The sequence below is a fragment of the Tyto alba genome, unplaced genomic scaffold (genome assembly GCF_018691265.1).
Source record: "Tyto alba isolate M040663 unplaced genomic scaffold, T.alba_DEE_v4.0 Super-Scaffold_18, whole genome shotgun sequence".
NCBI lineage: Eukaryota > Metazoa > Chordata > Aves > Strigiformes > Tytonidae > Tyto > Tyto alba.
In genome coordinates this window covers 30,229,151-30,243,762 of record NW_024881280.1, presented here as the reverse complement: position 1 = coordinate 30,243,762, position 14,612 = coordinate 30,229,151, and the positions used below count along the sequence as shown (strand labels likewise).

General features: G+C 44.5%; 2 protein-coding genes across 4 annotated transcripts in view; one reads left to right on the top strand and one right to left on the bottom strand.

Moving 5' to 3' along the window:
• Window positions 1–3,645, top strand: part of NRDE2 (NRDE-2, necessary for RNA interference, domain containing) — a 34,298-nt gene extending 30,653 nt beyond the window's left edge. For both annotated transcript variants that reach the window (XM_033010493.2, XM_033010492.2), the window contains exons 13-14: window positions 830–901; window positions 1,581–3,645. In XM_033010493.2, the coding sequence (XP_032866384.2) occupies window positions 830–901; window positions 1,581–1,706 (198 nt within the window). In that variant the 3' untranslated portion in view covers window positions 1,707–3,645. The remainder of the gene's footprint in view (window positions 1–829; window positions 902–1,580) is intronic.
• A 1,029-nt stretch (window positions 3,646–4,674) lies between these two features.
• Window positions 4,675–13,996, bottom strand: PSMC1 (proteasome 26S subunit, ATPase 1). Of its 2 annotated transcripts, none has more exons than XM_033010494.2 (11): window positions 13,935–13,996; window positions 13,148–13,201; window positions 12,232–12,328; window positions 11,712–11,836; window positions 11,018–11,203; window positions 10,691–10,819; window positions 9,670–9,766; window positions 9,299–9,488; window positions 7,713–7,864; window positions 5,806–5,960; window positions 4,675–4,978 (listed from the first exon to the last, which is right to left on the bottom strand). In XM_033010494.2, exons 1-11 carry the CDS (start codon window positions 13,935–13,937, stop codon window positions 4,844–4,846), a joined length of 1,323 nt encoding a protein of 440 aa, XP_032866385.1. In that variant the 5' UTR covers window positions 13,938–13,996; the 3' UTR covers window positions 4,675–4,843. The 2 variants fall into 2 exon arrangements, with proteins under 2 accessions (XP_032866385.1, XP_032866386.1); XM_033010495.2 differs by lacking the exon at window positions 13,935–13,996 and adding an exon at window positions 13,315–13,523.
• Between the last annotated feature and the right edge of the window lie 616 nt (window positions 13,997–14,612).

Below are 14,612 nucleotides of genomic sequence, written 5' to 3'. Positions count from 1 at the left end.
GTACTGACGTACTCAGAACAAGAGAAAATGTAAACTCATGATTGAAGATCTCTTCTCCAAAGATATCAAAACATTTATTTTGGAATTACTGCTTTTTTTTTGGAATTGACATAGAATCCCCTGTTTGTGTGTTTTAAAGTAGCCCAATCCAAAGGATTTCTTCACCAGAAATTGTAATTATTTCTACCTGAGACTGGGATGACGGAAGCTAAGCAGACTGTTCAGCAGTCAGACCTCTGCTCACCGTCTTTGTTTAAACTTGTTTAAACATAGTTGAACGGGTACTTTGAGGAAGAAGCCTTGACTCCTCCTTCGATAGACGCTAATTTGCTATATCCAGTTTTGTATGTAAGGGGATTCAGCTGTAACAAGCTTCTGCTGAGTAAGAAAGTGCACGTGCATGATCTCATCAGTGCACAAAACTAACGTATTATCCCTCTTTGCTGTACCAAAGACGCTCTTGTGTAGCATATCAGGGGTAAGTTTTGGTTAATGATTTGCGCTGACGCCCACTGCAGTATTCTCAAAGGCACTGGCTTCAGCTGAAATGCTCAGCAGAGGCTCTTTCTGCTGCTCTTTGTTCTATTACTTGTCTTACAAATAAAGCCCTGAAACTCCTTAAAGACATCTCCTCTGTCACAGAGAAGAGCGTAACCAGTGCCACCAGTGTAACCTGTCAAACTGCAGAGCTACCACAATATACAGTAATAAGGATTCTTCAGCAGAACACCACTGAGTTTTCAGCAGTAATTTCTTTGTGTCAGAGATAAATGTGTTGTTATTTCACCTATTACTGCATTGAAATATGAACATTTTTTTTCTCACACAGGCTTCACTAGGAAAAAAAGAAAAAAGTAAAGGATTGTTTTATAAAGCCCTTCAAAACTGTCCTTGGGCAAAGGTAAGCATAGAAAAAATATAAACCTGTCATCATACTCTGATTTTTTAAGTTCTGTATTTGAAAAAAAAAACAACCAAACAAACAAAAGGTTTAGTAGCTGTTATGAGTTATATGCAAATGAAAGGAGAGATTTCTGAAGAAGTACTGTAAGATTTTCTGCAAATAAGAGATGCATCTGAAATGGAAACATACATAGTGGTCAGTGCTGTTTGCCTTTCAGAACAGAGAGGTGTGTTGTATCGCGTGAGGCAAGGAGACAATAAATTCCTCTCTCAGTGATCTGGAAGTGATCATGTCTTTCAGACCATGTTTTATCGTGATCATGGTAGTAGCAGAAATATATTGGCAAATAAAAATGTATTTAGTTAATAGTGTAAGAAATTATTCATGAGCACCTGCAGCTCCGCAGGTAGTCTGTATATGCTAGAAATGCTCCAGAGCCTCTTGACCTATATTTTATCTTTTTGAATAAAATTATTTAGTAGGAATTAGAATGGACTTGATTAAACATCTACATTGTTGTCACTGTAGAAGTACTAATTCTGTTTGGTTTATTTTAAAGAAGTATATGATATTAATCTGTTCTTGCTACAGAGTTGCTTGCGTATCTCTAATTCTTTATACGACATTTCTTGCTGTGATAGAAAGATGGCACAGAAAATGTTCACTGTCTTTCTAGGCACTCTATATGGATGCAATCGAGTACTTCCCGGATCATCTGCAAGAGACGCTCGATCTAATGACCGAAAAAGAACTGAGAGTGCGGGTACCTATGGAAGAGCTGGATCTACTATTAGAGGTTTAAAAGACGACTGCAGATGAGTGGAGCAAGTACAGAACCTAGTTCCAAAACTAACAGTTCAACCTGTCTCTCTTCAAACAGGAACTCTGTTGAGACTTGGGTACTATGTACTTTTTTATTTTTTTCTTAAGGGTTGGGGGGTGTTTTTTGGTTTGGGTTGGGTTTTTTGAAGCTTTCATATAAGTTGCTATCAAAATGGAGTTCTACTAGCTGCAAGCATTCAAGCGCTACATTTTGCCCACAAAAATGCATCCATTTCTCTGAAGTATTGCTGGCTCCCACCGGATGCCCTCTTATGAATAGCCTCCTGGCAAACGTTGCTCACATTTCTTATTCTATTGTTTGAAATTACATTCCCTAGAGTTCAGGAGAGATTCAGTACATGCCAGCTATGGTTTGGTGAGCAGCACAGGAAAAAAACATCTGCCAAAGGGATGCTCTGCTGTCCTCCAGTTGGCAGACTTCGGTAATTCCCTTCAGCTTGGTACGCGTGGGTGTGTGTATGGAACTAGCAAGTCGAAGAGCCGTTACATCTGTACATACACTGTTAGTAAAAGCTAAATCTTTGTTTGAGCGGGCAGCCATTTGCGACTTGTTATTTGTATGTTTTGAGAGGTGGCCATTTTAATACAAGTATTTATGAAAAATATACCTGAATATTTGAAAATTCAAAAGGAAATTTATTTTTTATTTCTTAATTTAATAGAATCGTGAGTGTATTAAAAACGAGAATGTACCCATCATGCATCTCTAAGCAGCTCACTTTTAAACAAGTTTTTGTAATTGATAACTTGCTTTTGACCCAAATACAGGCAATCACCATAAGAGCATTAGTGGTTTGGTCTGTATTTGATCTTCACCAAAGAAGGCAGAGTAGTTAAAACACAGTTGTTTAATTAGTAGCTTCTATTCCAAGAGTCTTTAGGCAAGCTCCTAGAGAAGCAATATGAAATATGGTAACAATTTAAAGATACGTTACATGCTTACTTTATAAGACAAAATATGCTGAAATGTGTAAAAGGCTGTTTAGGATCCCTACTCTTGAGACCCAAGTACTCAGAAACTACCTCGAAAGATTATCAGGTCCAACCTTTTGTGGGACAGGCAGCTGAGGTGAGGTTACCATCTTCCACACTGTCCAGCTGCATCTTGAAACCTCCCCGTGGGAGCAGCCATGACTCCTGTTTCAGCCACTTCTCTCTTCCAGGCACCCCCTCCCCGGGCCCTTTCCTTTGCACAGCTTCTCCCAGAGCAGCACTGGTGCCGCTTCCTTCGCTTGGGCTGGTCAGAGGCTGCTCCCTAACTGGAGCTCCTGCAGCCAGTCCTGCCTCTTAATTGAGACCCCAGTAGCTTTTTCTGCCCTTACAGGGAATACACTTGCTGTTTACTTTCTCCTGATCTTTATTACTTTTGTCTTGATCTGTGTGACTCATGATCAGGAACGTCGGAGGAAGTAGCAGAAGTTAAATTCTGCTGCAAGAGGTAAGAATTAGTTTTCAAATGTTTCCTTTTCAGTTACTGCTGTGGCAGGCAGTGTACCAGAACACAGTTCTGGGTTTAGCTTTAATACATTGCAGCTTTCCTTCACTCGGTTGAACCCACCTCTTGGTGGTTGTTGCTTCTAGCCAGCATTAACAGCCATGTCCCAAATAAAAAAGCCTCGCTCTCCACAAAGCTGTTCAGCCCCTCAAGCAGTGATGAGATCAACTGCCATGATTAGAAAGTGCTAAAAGATCACCGGCTTTTTGTGACCTTCCAAGGAGATGGATCTCATAAGGCTTGTAAGAATGGGTAATAAAACTCTGCTGTTTTTAGGCTTGTAAGAATGGGTAATAAAACTCTGTTGTGTTTTTTTTTTTTTTTTTTTTATCTCCAGCTGAAAAACAACTCTCTTTTAGGGTTCCTGTCATCAAGATTAAATAAAAGACTCCATTCATCTGTAGTTTGTTTTTAACAACAAACCACATAATTTTTACATAGAAAAACATCTCTTGGCCTTGCAGTTACCATTGTTGTTACAGCACTGGCAGTTATCAAAGGGATTGCTCTGTGTGTAACTCTCAAACGCCTGTTGTGGGCCAGCATTTGCTCCCACAGTGTTTCCAGAACAAAGACTGCACATTGCTTAACTGGGGTCTGTATATGAAACTTTATATAAACCTTAAACATCACATGGACAACATTTGGAAATCAATTAAGTAAAACTTAACAAGTGCTTCACCAAAGCACACTCCGCAGATCACCTAGTAAGCAGTATGTGCATCGCTGCAACTTAGCAAAATAGTAACTCCTACAGGGGTGGAGCTGCAGGCAAGAGGTCTCTTTAGAGGGGGAAGAACTTACTTTAAGATTAGGCTTCAGGGCGCTGAGCGTGCAATGTGTAGCTTGACTTTCTCTTTGCGTGGCTGCGGCCTGACGAACCCTGCGCCTCAGCAGCCCGTCCAGCAGCGCAGGGCTGCCGAACCCTGCCCGGGCTGCTTCCTTTTCGGCCTAAAGAAAGCGTAGTTATATAATGAGCTGTAACCCTCTTGGTAAAAAACAAGTTTATAAATTCTTCAGTGTTACAAGTACCATACTCAAACAGGTCTAGATCGTTAAGGATCCCACTGCCTGTCCGCCCTGCTTCCTTATAAGCACAAGTACAGAGAGAGAGGGGTGCTTCTGAAGCGTATCCGAATGTTACTGAAGGTTGCATGTTTTTCATTAATTTTTATGTATATATGACTTGATAACCTCAGTGGCCTCAGAAGTGATTTTCCTCCTAGTTACTTAGCCCCTAGAAAAGTAACTGAAACAGCAGGAATGATGCAGTAGTTGTAAAGGCTGCCCTGCCTTGGAGGGAGCAAGGGGGAGCTCACTCCGGCCCGGCTCCCGGCGTGGGGCTCAGCGCTGGGCCGGGCACTCCCGGGGCACTGACTAGAGCGACACACAGTTCCATGGAAGGAGCAGGTCTTTGCCACCAAAACGGGTCTTTCAATTCAAATAAATGTTTTATTGGGAAAGGGGAAGTGTTACACTGACGGAAAAACCACAACCTACCAGGATTTAACCCTTTCAAGAATGAAAATTAGCTAGACTGTGCAGTTTTACACAAGAGTGTCAGAAAGTAATTCCCGATAGTCCCCAAAGACACAGATGACTTAAAGATACAGTCCCTCAGGAGTTCCCTCCTGCTTCTTATAGAGAACGTTCTCTTTCGACTTTTTGAAGTCTTCATTTGTTACTTTCATTCGCCTTTCCCTCAAAGCCATCAGCCCAGCTTCTGTACAAATCGCCTGCAACAGAGAAAGCAAGAGTAAGCTGCTGGCTCTGGGCAACCCCTTCCAGCCCCACCCCAGAAGACAGCAGCGTCTTCATCCTGCTCCGACTGACTGCAGAAGTGAAGTAAGTGTTAACAAAATTTACATTCCGAAGTCGGATGCTGTTCAGTAGCACTGAAGCACGCAGAGCAAGCTGGATAAAGCTGGATGAATGTGTCCTCCTGCCGTCGGAGCGTAACGCCTGTGCGGCAGGAGGGCAGCTCCATAACAACAGCATTTCCCTCCTGTGAGGAACAGATGCACCCAGCTCTGTTAACAGCAGACTCTGTTACCCTTCTGCAATGAGGTGATGAAGTAATGTCATGTTTGGTTAAGCTCATTAGTGTGGCAACTCTAGGAATGGCTCCATCTACTTTAGAAAAGCAGACTGCGTATGTCTGAAGCTTCCTAATCTACAGTTGCTTTTTTATCTGCTTGCAATAGTCTCTAAAAATGCTTCTTATCTTGCACTATCTCAAGTAATGTTTAAGGTATCTTGCACATTTGTGTAAGATTTCACATTCCCTTTCTAATTTCCACTTTGCTGCTTTTAAAATTTCATATTCAGAAAGCCCAGGTACGTACTTCTATCAACACAAGCTACCTCCTAATTATGATTTTGATAAATTTCCCATTTGTAAAGCTGAGTATGTGGCACTCAAAAGGTATTTTAAAGCCATCCGACTGTCCTTCAGTGACGTAACCACAGGCAATTAGAGAACAGTTTCAACAGACAGTGTTTTCGGATGCAGCAGAATTGAGATTTGTGTTTTGAAATATAAAGAACGGTAACATGCACTGACCTTAATGTCTGCACCACTGAGATCATCTTTTGCCATAATCAGCTCATCCAAAGTCACATCATCCGCCAGGGTCATCCTACTTGTGTGAATCTGAAAGATTCGTTTCTTGGTTTTTTCATCAGGTAGAGGGAACTCTATTTTCCTATCGATACGTCCTGTGCAAAAGAAAAATTCAGGCTTAGTTTTTTTGCGTGCAGCTACTGGAAACAGGGCAGGATGGAGCACTGCAAGGTTGGACTGACAGTAACTGTTTCTTCACACCGCAGTCAATCGTGTCTCAGAGTAGAAAGATCAGACTATTTGCAATGAGCAAGAAGCTACTGGAGCTGGAAGGTGCTGTGCTGCTGAAAAAGTCGGTGTCACTGCAGGTGAGATGCCTCACCAGGGAAACAGGAAAAACCTTCTGTGAGCCACATATAAAAAAGCCAACGTGTCAGCACAGAAGAGCATCAATCAAATACTAACGTTCTTGTAAGAAATTTTACTCTACTCTGAGATTACATACAGCTCAAGTTTAATTTTCCACTGCATACAAACACATGAAGTAAATCACTGTGGTGACTTGAACTCTTCCTCCCTACGTAACCAATGTCCAAAAAAAAACCCCCAAAAGCCTCCAAAACCCCCGCTTAACTGAAGAAGGAAGGTTTCATGTAAACAGTTCTGTTGCAAGTCCCTACCAGATGTTTCCTTCATGCCAGTAGGGCCTTTGGATGTTCTGGTACTCACTGGTCCAACTTCACTGAGCAATCTTTCCCGTCTCCTCATCACTCCTGGTTTCCTTTAGTTTTACAGTATCTTTTCTAAAAAGGGTTGATGGCACCAGCTGGGATATTCCAGACTATCCTACACAATGGTGAATCAGTCAGCTGAGCTGCTAGAAGTGCCCTGGTTGCTCAAGCAACGGCTACAGTTTAAATACCCAAGAGGTGCAGGAAGTTTCCTTTCAACAGATGTTGCATCATCTTCGCTTGCCTTTTAATACTGGCATAGTATTGTCTCCGCTGTGCTCTTACGGCACTGTTCTGGATTTGGAGGCAGTAAGTCTAAAATGGTGACAAAACTGAACTTTTCTGAAAAAATACGAACGCACCTCAGCAACTTCATAATGGGGGGGGGTGTGTTTTTTCTAAACGCTTTGGGTCCATGCAGTCCAGTGAATGTTCAGAGTAGTTCTTTGACATCTTAAATTATCTTTGCTCTCTCTCTCTTACCTCTATTCCTTTAGAAGAAGTATCTTCACAACCTCTTCAATACTTATGATTTACTTGAAGACACTAATGGGAGGCTTAGCTTATTCCTCTGATCCCTGTGTTGCTTTCTGAGCTCACAGACATACTACGTTCCCACACGTTTTCAGTGGCCATTTTAAAATACTACTTGTGCTTGTTCAGGCCCTTGGCTCAACATCTGTCAAAACGTGATCCTGCTCCTCCCTCCCACACCCCCCAGCTGACAGCAGTTCCCCAGCCTGTAAGGAAGCAGACTGGTTTCCCTCCACAGAACCCAGGCTCTCATCCTTAAGGTTTAAGTCCTCACCTGCAAAGCCCAAGTGGTGCTGCCCCACCTTCCCCGGCTGCTGACCATGCCACGAAATGCTGCCGCACTACGGCTCGCCCTAACAATTACTTAAAATAGCTGTGCCATCTTAATACAAAGGAAGAATATTGAAATTGTTTATGTATATCTAAGAGGAATTAACATATTTCTTCTCTTCCGAAGGTTCTTCTCTCATTTGGAACCTGGCGGATGGGTTCTGATTTGAACAGGTACACCAACATCGATCAGATGGTGAATAAAGACAAACCAGTAACTCACGTTCTTTTTGCCAGCCCACAGTTGACACGTTATGACGAGTCCTTTCACAAGAAAAGTGACTTATGCACACACAGCAGGAAGGCTCTTACCTGGCCTAATTAAAGCCGGGTCCAGTGTTTCTATTCTGTTGGTAGCCATGATAACTTTAACATCCCCCCGGGAGTCAAACCCATCCAGCTGGTTCAGCAGCTCCAGCATTGTACGCTGGATCTCTCTCTCACCACCTGAATTTGAGTCATACCTTCAAGAAAACAGTATAGTCAGAAAAAGCACTATGCAAATTTAAGAACATACTTCACATAACTGCCACAACTGTACCAACAAAATAGTGTGTGGTGTTTTGGTTGGATGTTTTTTTTCATCACCCATAACAGATTTTTTTTTTTTTTTTTAATTTAATGTTCACCCACAGGAAACAAAAAGCAGGTTTTCAGAATCATTCTACGACATCTAAGCAAGTAAAGAGACACTGAACTATTCTTGTAGCTGGGGAAAGTAAAGAGCAACCATACAAAGGAAGGAATGCTGTCCTCTTTCCCTCTTTGTTACGTATTTAGAAATGTCTTTGCTGCCTCCCCCCCCCCAATAAAATTAACATAAAAACTGAAAACCCCGTAATTCTTAAAAGCACATGCATCCACTTCATAGAATCCACTTCATAGAAAATACAGCTTGTCACTCATTCCTCCCTTTCAGTTTTTCCTTCTGCATGCAGTTACAACTGCCCGCCCTTCAGTCTTACTAATGTGGATCCTGGTTTAACTCTGTTCTTCCAGAATCACAGGTACCAGCACCTGTATTTTTCTCTGCTTTGCAGCTTAGGTGCTTCATTTTGCTGATACGAGAATAGATAATCTACCTCCGAACCAGCTCACCCACGTTTAGGAACAGTTTGAAGCAACATAAAATTTATGGAGAAATTGGCATGTTAGGCACTCCATCACCAGTCCAATCCTTTCTACATCTGCTGAAATATGTGGGGCAGAAACTGCCTTATACGGGAGCCTGAGGCTGGTAGCTGCATGGCAATATGTATGAGCACCTTTGCATTTGTTTGAAAACCATTTCACTGCTTTAAAGGTGATTTGTATTGGACAGTTCCACCCAGCCTACCAAAGCTTCAAAGCAATAAAACTTGGATACAGGCTGAGCAGTAGCTTAGTGTGGCACAAGCAATGCCTCTCCACGACATCACACTCTGTAACTTAACCATACAATATTCTAAGAACATAACTAAGTCTTTAGCCACCTATCTGGAGAGGCAAACACCAAATGGCCATATGCTGTATTCTCTACACTGCTCTACTGTTGAATCACTGAAGCCAATTACTGTGTATTTGGATTTGCACTTGGAGGGTACCACATGAACTTTCACACAGTGTCTCCTTCTGCTTAAGACGCTCTACCTAGAGATGCTACCAGGTAGCAAGAGAACAGAGGGTAAGTCTCTGTTCCCGTCTGTTTAATGTGAAAAGGTTGTGATGCCTTTTGGTTTCAAAGAAGTTACTTCAAGTTTTACTCGTTAAAAATGCTTACATCAAGAAGAGTATTATGAAAACGGTAGCAGGGCTAAGAAACTTAACATATCAAGATGGCTGCAAAAGAAGTGTTCCTAGTTAACCCCTTATTGCCCCTGGCAACACTTGGGCACGAGGTGGGAGCTGGAGTGCTGTACCTCTTTGTGCCAATGGCATCGATTTCGTCAATGAAGACGATCGACGGAGCATGCTCTTCAGCCACACGGAACAGTTCGCGCACGAGCTTTGGACCGTCACCCAAGTATTTCTGTATAAGTTCTGAACCGACCACTCTCAGGAAGGTTGCTGACGTTTGGTTTGCCACGGCTTTGGCTAGTAAAGTTTTACCTGTTTTTAGTTGGAAAGAAATACTGTAATTAGTTTGTGGGGGCAGGGAGGGGAGGAAAAGCGCTTTAACAAAACATTCATATAAAATTTGTGGCAGACTTGACAATGCTTTAATACCAAGCAACCATCATTTGTTGGACTTGTGTTCGCTCAGCACAGCTGTTACTGTGCTGTAAGGTACCTGTGCCAGGGGGGCCATACAGAATGACTCCTTTGGGTGGCTTTATACCCATCTCTTCATAATATTCAGGATGGGTGAGAGGAAGCTCCACAGACTCCTGCAGCACAAGAAAAACAAACAGGAGGTTTTGTGAAGAGTGAATGCTCCCAAAGTTCTTTGGGGATCTCAGGAACAGCAATAATAAAAGTAACAAAGGCAAAAAGAGCTTAACTGATTACAAGACAGACTTTGAAAAGTATGTGTCTCCCTTGCCTCCAGTTCTAAGGCAGACAACTAGCTCTCTCTGAAGAGGTCTTCCTATTATTTCTACTTCGCATGTGGAAGAGAAGCAGTGAGTGTTACACAACCTAAATGCATCGTGCTGAATTTAGCCCCCTGGAGTTCCGGACTCTCAAACACTCATGGAGGACCTTGGGGTGGGGGGACCCTTGATGAAAGGATGCCTCCCACCATGAGTTACCAGATACTGCAGATCAGTATTTTAAGAGCATTTGTGATTTTGGACACCTACCCAAAGCAGAAGGGTTGAGTTTTACCAGGGTTCAGATAGAACTCTGCTGGTAGGAAAAAAACAAACACCAAACCAACCAATCAACCAAATGCAAACACACTCGAGCCAAAAAAACTCCTACCCACTAAATCCTTAGATTGCATGGCATCAGACACTCAAAACAATCTCTGCACGTTTTACAGTTTAACTCTCATCTTGCAACAATCCATAGCTTTACATCTTGCTAAATAGTAAGTTCTGGCAGAGGTTTTATGAGCTCGGGGTGCTACTGGTTCCACAGCACCTGTGCACAGTTTCTGTGCACACAGTTTGAGAATGGGTATGCTACTCTCTCAGGAGATGCAGGTCCATGAGTCTAGCTGGCAAAATCAGGTAAATAAATGCACTATAGCAAGATATAAAAGAACACTACATGAACAGCAATTGGTCCTGCTGTTACGCTTCGGAGCTCCCAGCACAACAGCTATGTTCCTAGCTTACTTAACAGTGTCAATTAGTACAACTGAATACCTTGATTTCTTGAATCTGGTTGTCAAGGCCACCAATGTCAGCATATGTTTCCTGAGGAGCTTTCTCCACTTTCATCACAGTAACTAAAGGGTCCGTGTCATCCATCAGGACTCCTATCACAGCATGAACCTAATTCAAGCATTAAGAGTTGTCAAAGAAAGCAAGCAGCATTAATACAAGCTCAAGGCTAAACCCGATGCCCATCTATTCAGGCATGTGAAGCAAACAGCATTAGCTCTCAGACCCTGTGATCTCGTGATTCTCAGAAAAAAAGGCCAGTTAAAAACCGTCCAAGAACTTGTGCTTCATTTCATAAAAACAACTCACCTTATGATTTAGCAAAACGGAGCAGCCTGGCTCTAGCAGGTCCTTGTCCACAAAAGACAGAATGCTGACGTAGTGTTCCGACCCTACTGATGTGGACACGATAGCATGGTTGTCATCAATGATCTCCTCCAAGGTACCCACGGACATCGGTGTTCCCCTCAGATCATCCACCTTTGATCTTTCTTCCTGTTGTCAAAAAGAATCCAAGAAGCAACTCAAGAACACAGACAAAAAAATTTTTGTACAACACTAGCTCAACAGTTCACAGCAAACACAACAGAACCCGTCTTTGCTATTGTTTCACTGCCCCAAAAGGCACAAAAGCACGGGCCAGTAAGAAAATCCACTATTATTTTAGTCCTATCCTATGGACACCGCTATATGGATGTGCACAGCTCGAATATCCTCTCTTTCTCTACTGATGGGTATCTGGGAGCTGCACTTCGACAGACCACTAAGAAACACAAAAACCACTGTGGCCTCATCTGTAGCATCCCATGCTTGGGCTATAACCATTAAATCACTAGAAAAAAAAAATCCTGTTTTCTGGACAGTAATTGAAATTTAATGAAGAACTGTAATATACACAATAGCTTCGTATTGACTGACACATTCACGGCACTCTATTTCCATTGATTTTGTATGAAGTAGTTCACATTAGAGCACTTACTGTAAAACTTCACTCCAACCTCACCTCTTGTTTTTCTTCCAAAGGCTTCATCTGTTCTTGATTTCTGATAAATTCTTCCTCCATTAAGAGGTAATCTTTAATCCTCTCCAATTTCAACAATTTGAGTCTGCACTGTGTGTGAGGAGTCACTGTAATTAAAGTAGAATCAGACTATTTTAGACTAAGTTTGACATGGTACCAACTATTCACTAATTCATTACCAGAAATTCTGCTTTATTTTTGGACAATAACTTTGATATGAGCAGCAGTCACTATTTCACTTGTCTCACTGTATTTCCAGTTTAAAAGCATTTCCAAAGGTGTTTCCTCTGCATTTCTCCTCATTTCAATTTCTCTCTCACCCAGGAATTCATGGGCTGCATTTTGCTTAACAATTTTACTTTGTGCTTTTACGTTAATTAGAAATAAAATTAGGTTTGGCCTTCTGTTTGATCACCTGTGACCCACCTACAGCCAGATGTAGGGAGAGGGCAGCCCTGCACTGCCTGACTCCGCAGGACTGCTGGGGCAGGCAGAATCTTACCCAGGGGGAGTTTGCTGGCAGCATCTGGTCCCTTTGTCTTCTTCTTCTTTTTCCCCACTCTGGTTGGAACTGGAGGTTCATATTTCTTCTTCTTATCCTTATTCATAAAAAGAATGCAAAAAAAAAAAAAAATCAAGATATTAACAATGAAAGAATCCATACGGATGTTAGGTGCACAGACTGAGCGAGAGCTCAGCTTAAAGTGAATAGCTACATAACAAAGTTGTCTCCATGATATATAGCAAGAAGCCAAAAATAAATATTATTCTTATTTTTGAAGACAGTTCAAAAATTTCTCCTCCTGTTTATTTTACATCCCTCTTTTTAATTTTGATTTCTGCCAGTTTTCAGGGAATCTAGAACACTGAAGGCTAAAGCCCGAAGTAAATCACAAACAAAATTCACACATGAGGAAAATACTGAATCTGAGCATTTCTGTTGCATTTTACCAACAGGTAACACATAGTTTGCCAGCTGAGACACAGCTTGCTATGTACATTACATTTCCATCTGCAAAGGAAACTGGAAAGGCCTCTAAATGGTCCACCACATGAAGTACAGACCCCACGAAGATGACAGTCATTTTCACACCAAAATCAGTTAAGTGACAGCTTGAAGGCAACTCGTCTTTTCTAACTCTGACAATTTTATTATTTTTAAAAATAAATTACTATTGTCAATTTCATTTTCCTTTACAGTGAAGCCCCCTTTTCTATTTTTGAACAGTAACCTGTTTTCTCCAATGTGCATCCAGAAAAGATAAGGCATTTCATCAAAACTAGCTAGAGCATCATTTTATGCAGTTCTGAGTTCAAGAACAAAAACCAAAGTTGTAAAATAAAGCCTGTTGCAGCCAGCCTCTCTAGTAGCACACCTGTAGTTCATCCTGTAATTAAAATCATTTGCTTTTGGTTACCTTGTCATCCTTCTTGCCACCACCAGGACCATGTCCCCCACTCTGGCTTTGACCCTAAGTAAGGGAAAAACAAAACTAAAGCATCAGCCACATTTAAGTACATGACCGAATCTCGACACCTACGGTCAGTCCCATATAACGAAAGGACGTGATTAGATTTCTCCTACCTCAAGTACTACTCTATTCCAATTAATCGTCAAATGTCAGCGAATAAAAGCAAGCGTGGGCTCATGAGGGTGGGCAGGGCGCGTTCCTTGGCGCGTCTTTGCCTGTTACAGCATTGCTCTGTTTTGCTACACCACAGTTTAGCTCACTCCTTGCTAGTAAGCAGCGCCGCTAAGAGCGACGCGTTCCACCAAATTTCTCCTCCGCCCTCCCGCCTGCCGGTTTGCCCCCCCCCCCCGCCCCGCTCCCGCAAGCGGAGCCCGGCGGCCGCTCCCCACGCACTCCCAGGGCCGCAAAGCCGCTTCGCCCTTACGGCAGCGAGCGGCGCAGACAGACAGACCCCGACCCCCCCCCCCCACCCCCGCAGCGGCCAGCGCCGGCCCACGGCCCCGCCCGGCCCCAGCGTAACCGCCCGCCCGCCCCGGAGGCCCAGCGCCGCCGGTGACTCCGCACAACGCCGGGCGGGGGCGGCGGGACGTCCGGCACGGTCCCCACGCGCGGCACGGCACGGCACGGCACGGCACGGCACGGCACGGCACGGCACGGCACGGCACGGCCCCCACGCGCGGCGCGGCACGGCACGGCACGGTCCCCCCTCGCGGGCCGGGCCCCGCCGCCTCACCATCCTGCCTCAGCGCCGAGCCGGAAGTGCCGCCCCGGCGGCGCGCGTCGTCGTCACTACGGCGCGCGGTTAGGGTCGCGCGCGGCGCGGGCGGGGCGAAGGCGGGCGGCGCCCGGCGGAGCGGCGCGCCGGGTCGGGTCACGCGGGGCGGCCGTTGGCGGTGGCCCGGTCCCTCAGCCGCCCGCCCGGCTCCCCCCGCGCGGCGCCGGGCGCTGCCCCCTCGCTTGCTGGCGGGGCCGCCCGCCCCGGCCCGTATTGCCGCCGCGTAGCTGCCCGCGCGGTGCCGGTTGGGCTGTGGCGCCGGCCCCGAGCAGCAGAGGGCTCCGTGCCGCTGCCGCTGCCGCCGGGGCGGGGCGGGGCGGGGCGGCAGCCGCCGCCTTGCCGGGCGCTGTACCCCGCGGGTGCGCGTCGGTCGCGGGGGGTTTGATGTTTGCTTTGAAACGCCCTTAATTCTCAGCCCTCTGGGTTCCGGGTGGTTGTTCCCTGTGTTGCACTGCAGGTGGAAGCCACCTGACTGGCCGTTACTCCTGCCCGCAGGCCGTACAAATCGTACCTAAACTCGTCCTCTTGAGCGCAGTGAACCCTTTACCGGAGAAAAAGTGGTTTCTGTCCCGTTGACAGACACTCTGGTCACATTTCAACTACTACTTAACTTACAATAGCTTTTCAATTGCAGAT

What these genes read in the sequence shown, in the direction of transcription:
- PSMC1 (XM_033010494.2), bottom strand. An exon ending in CTTTGGAAGAAAAACAAGAG is followed by an intron (nt 11,204 to 11,711) that starts GTGAGGTTGGAG and finishes TTTTGACAACAG; the next exon opens with GAAGAAAGATCAAAGGTGGA. An exon ending in ACCAGATTCAAGAAATCAAG is followed by an intron (nt 9,767 to 10,690) that starts GTATTCAGTTGT and finishes CTTGTGCTGCAG; the next exon opens with GAGTCTGTGGAGCTTCCTCT.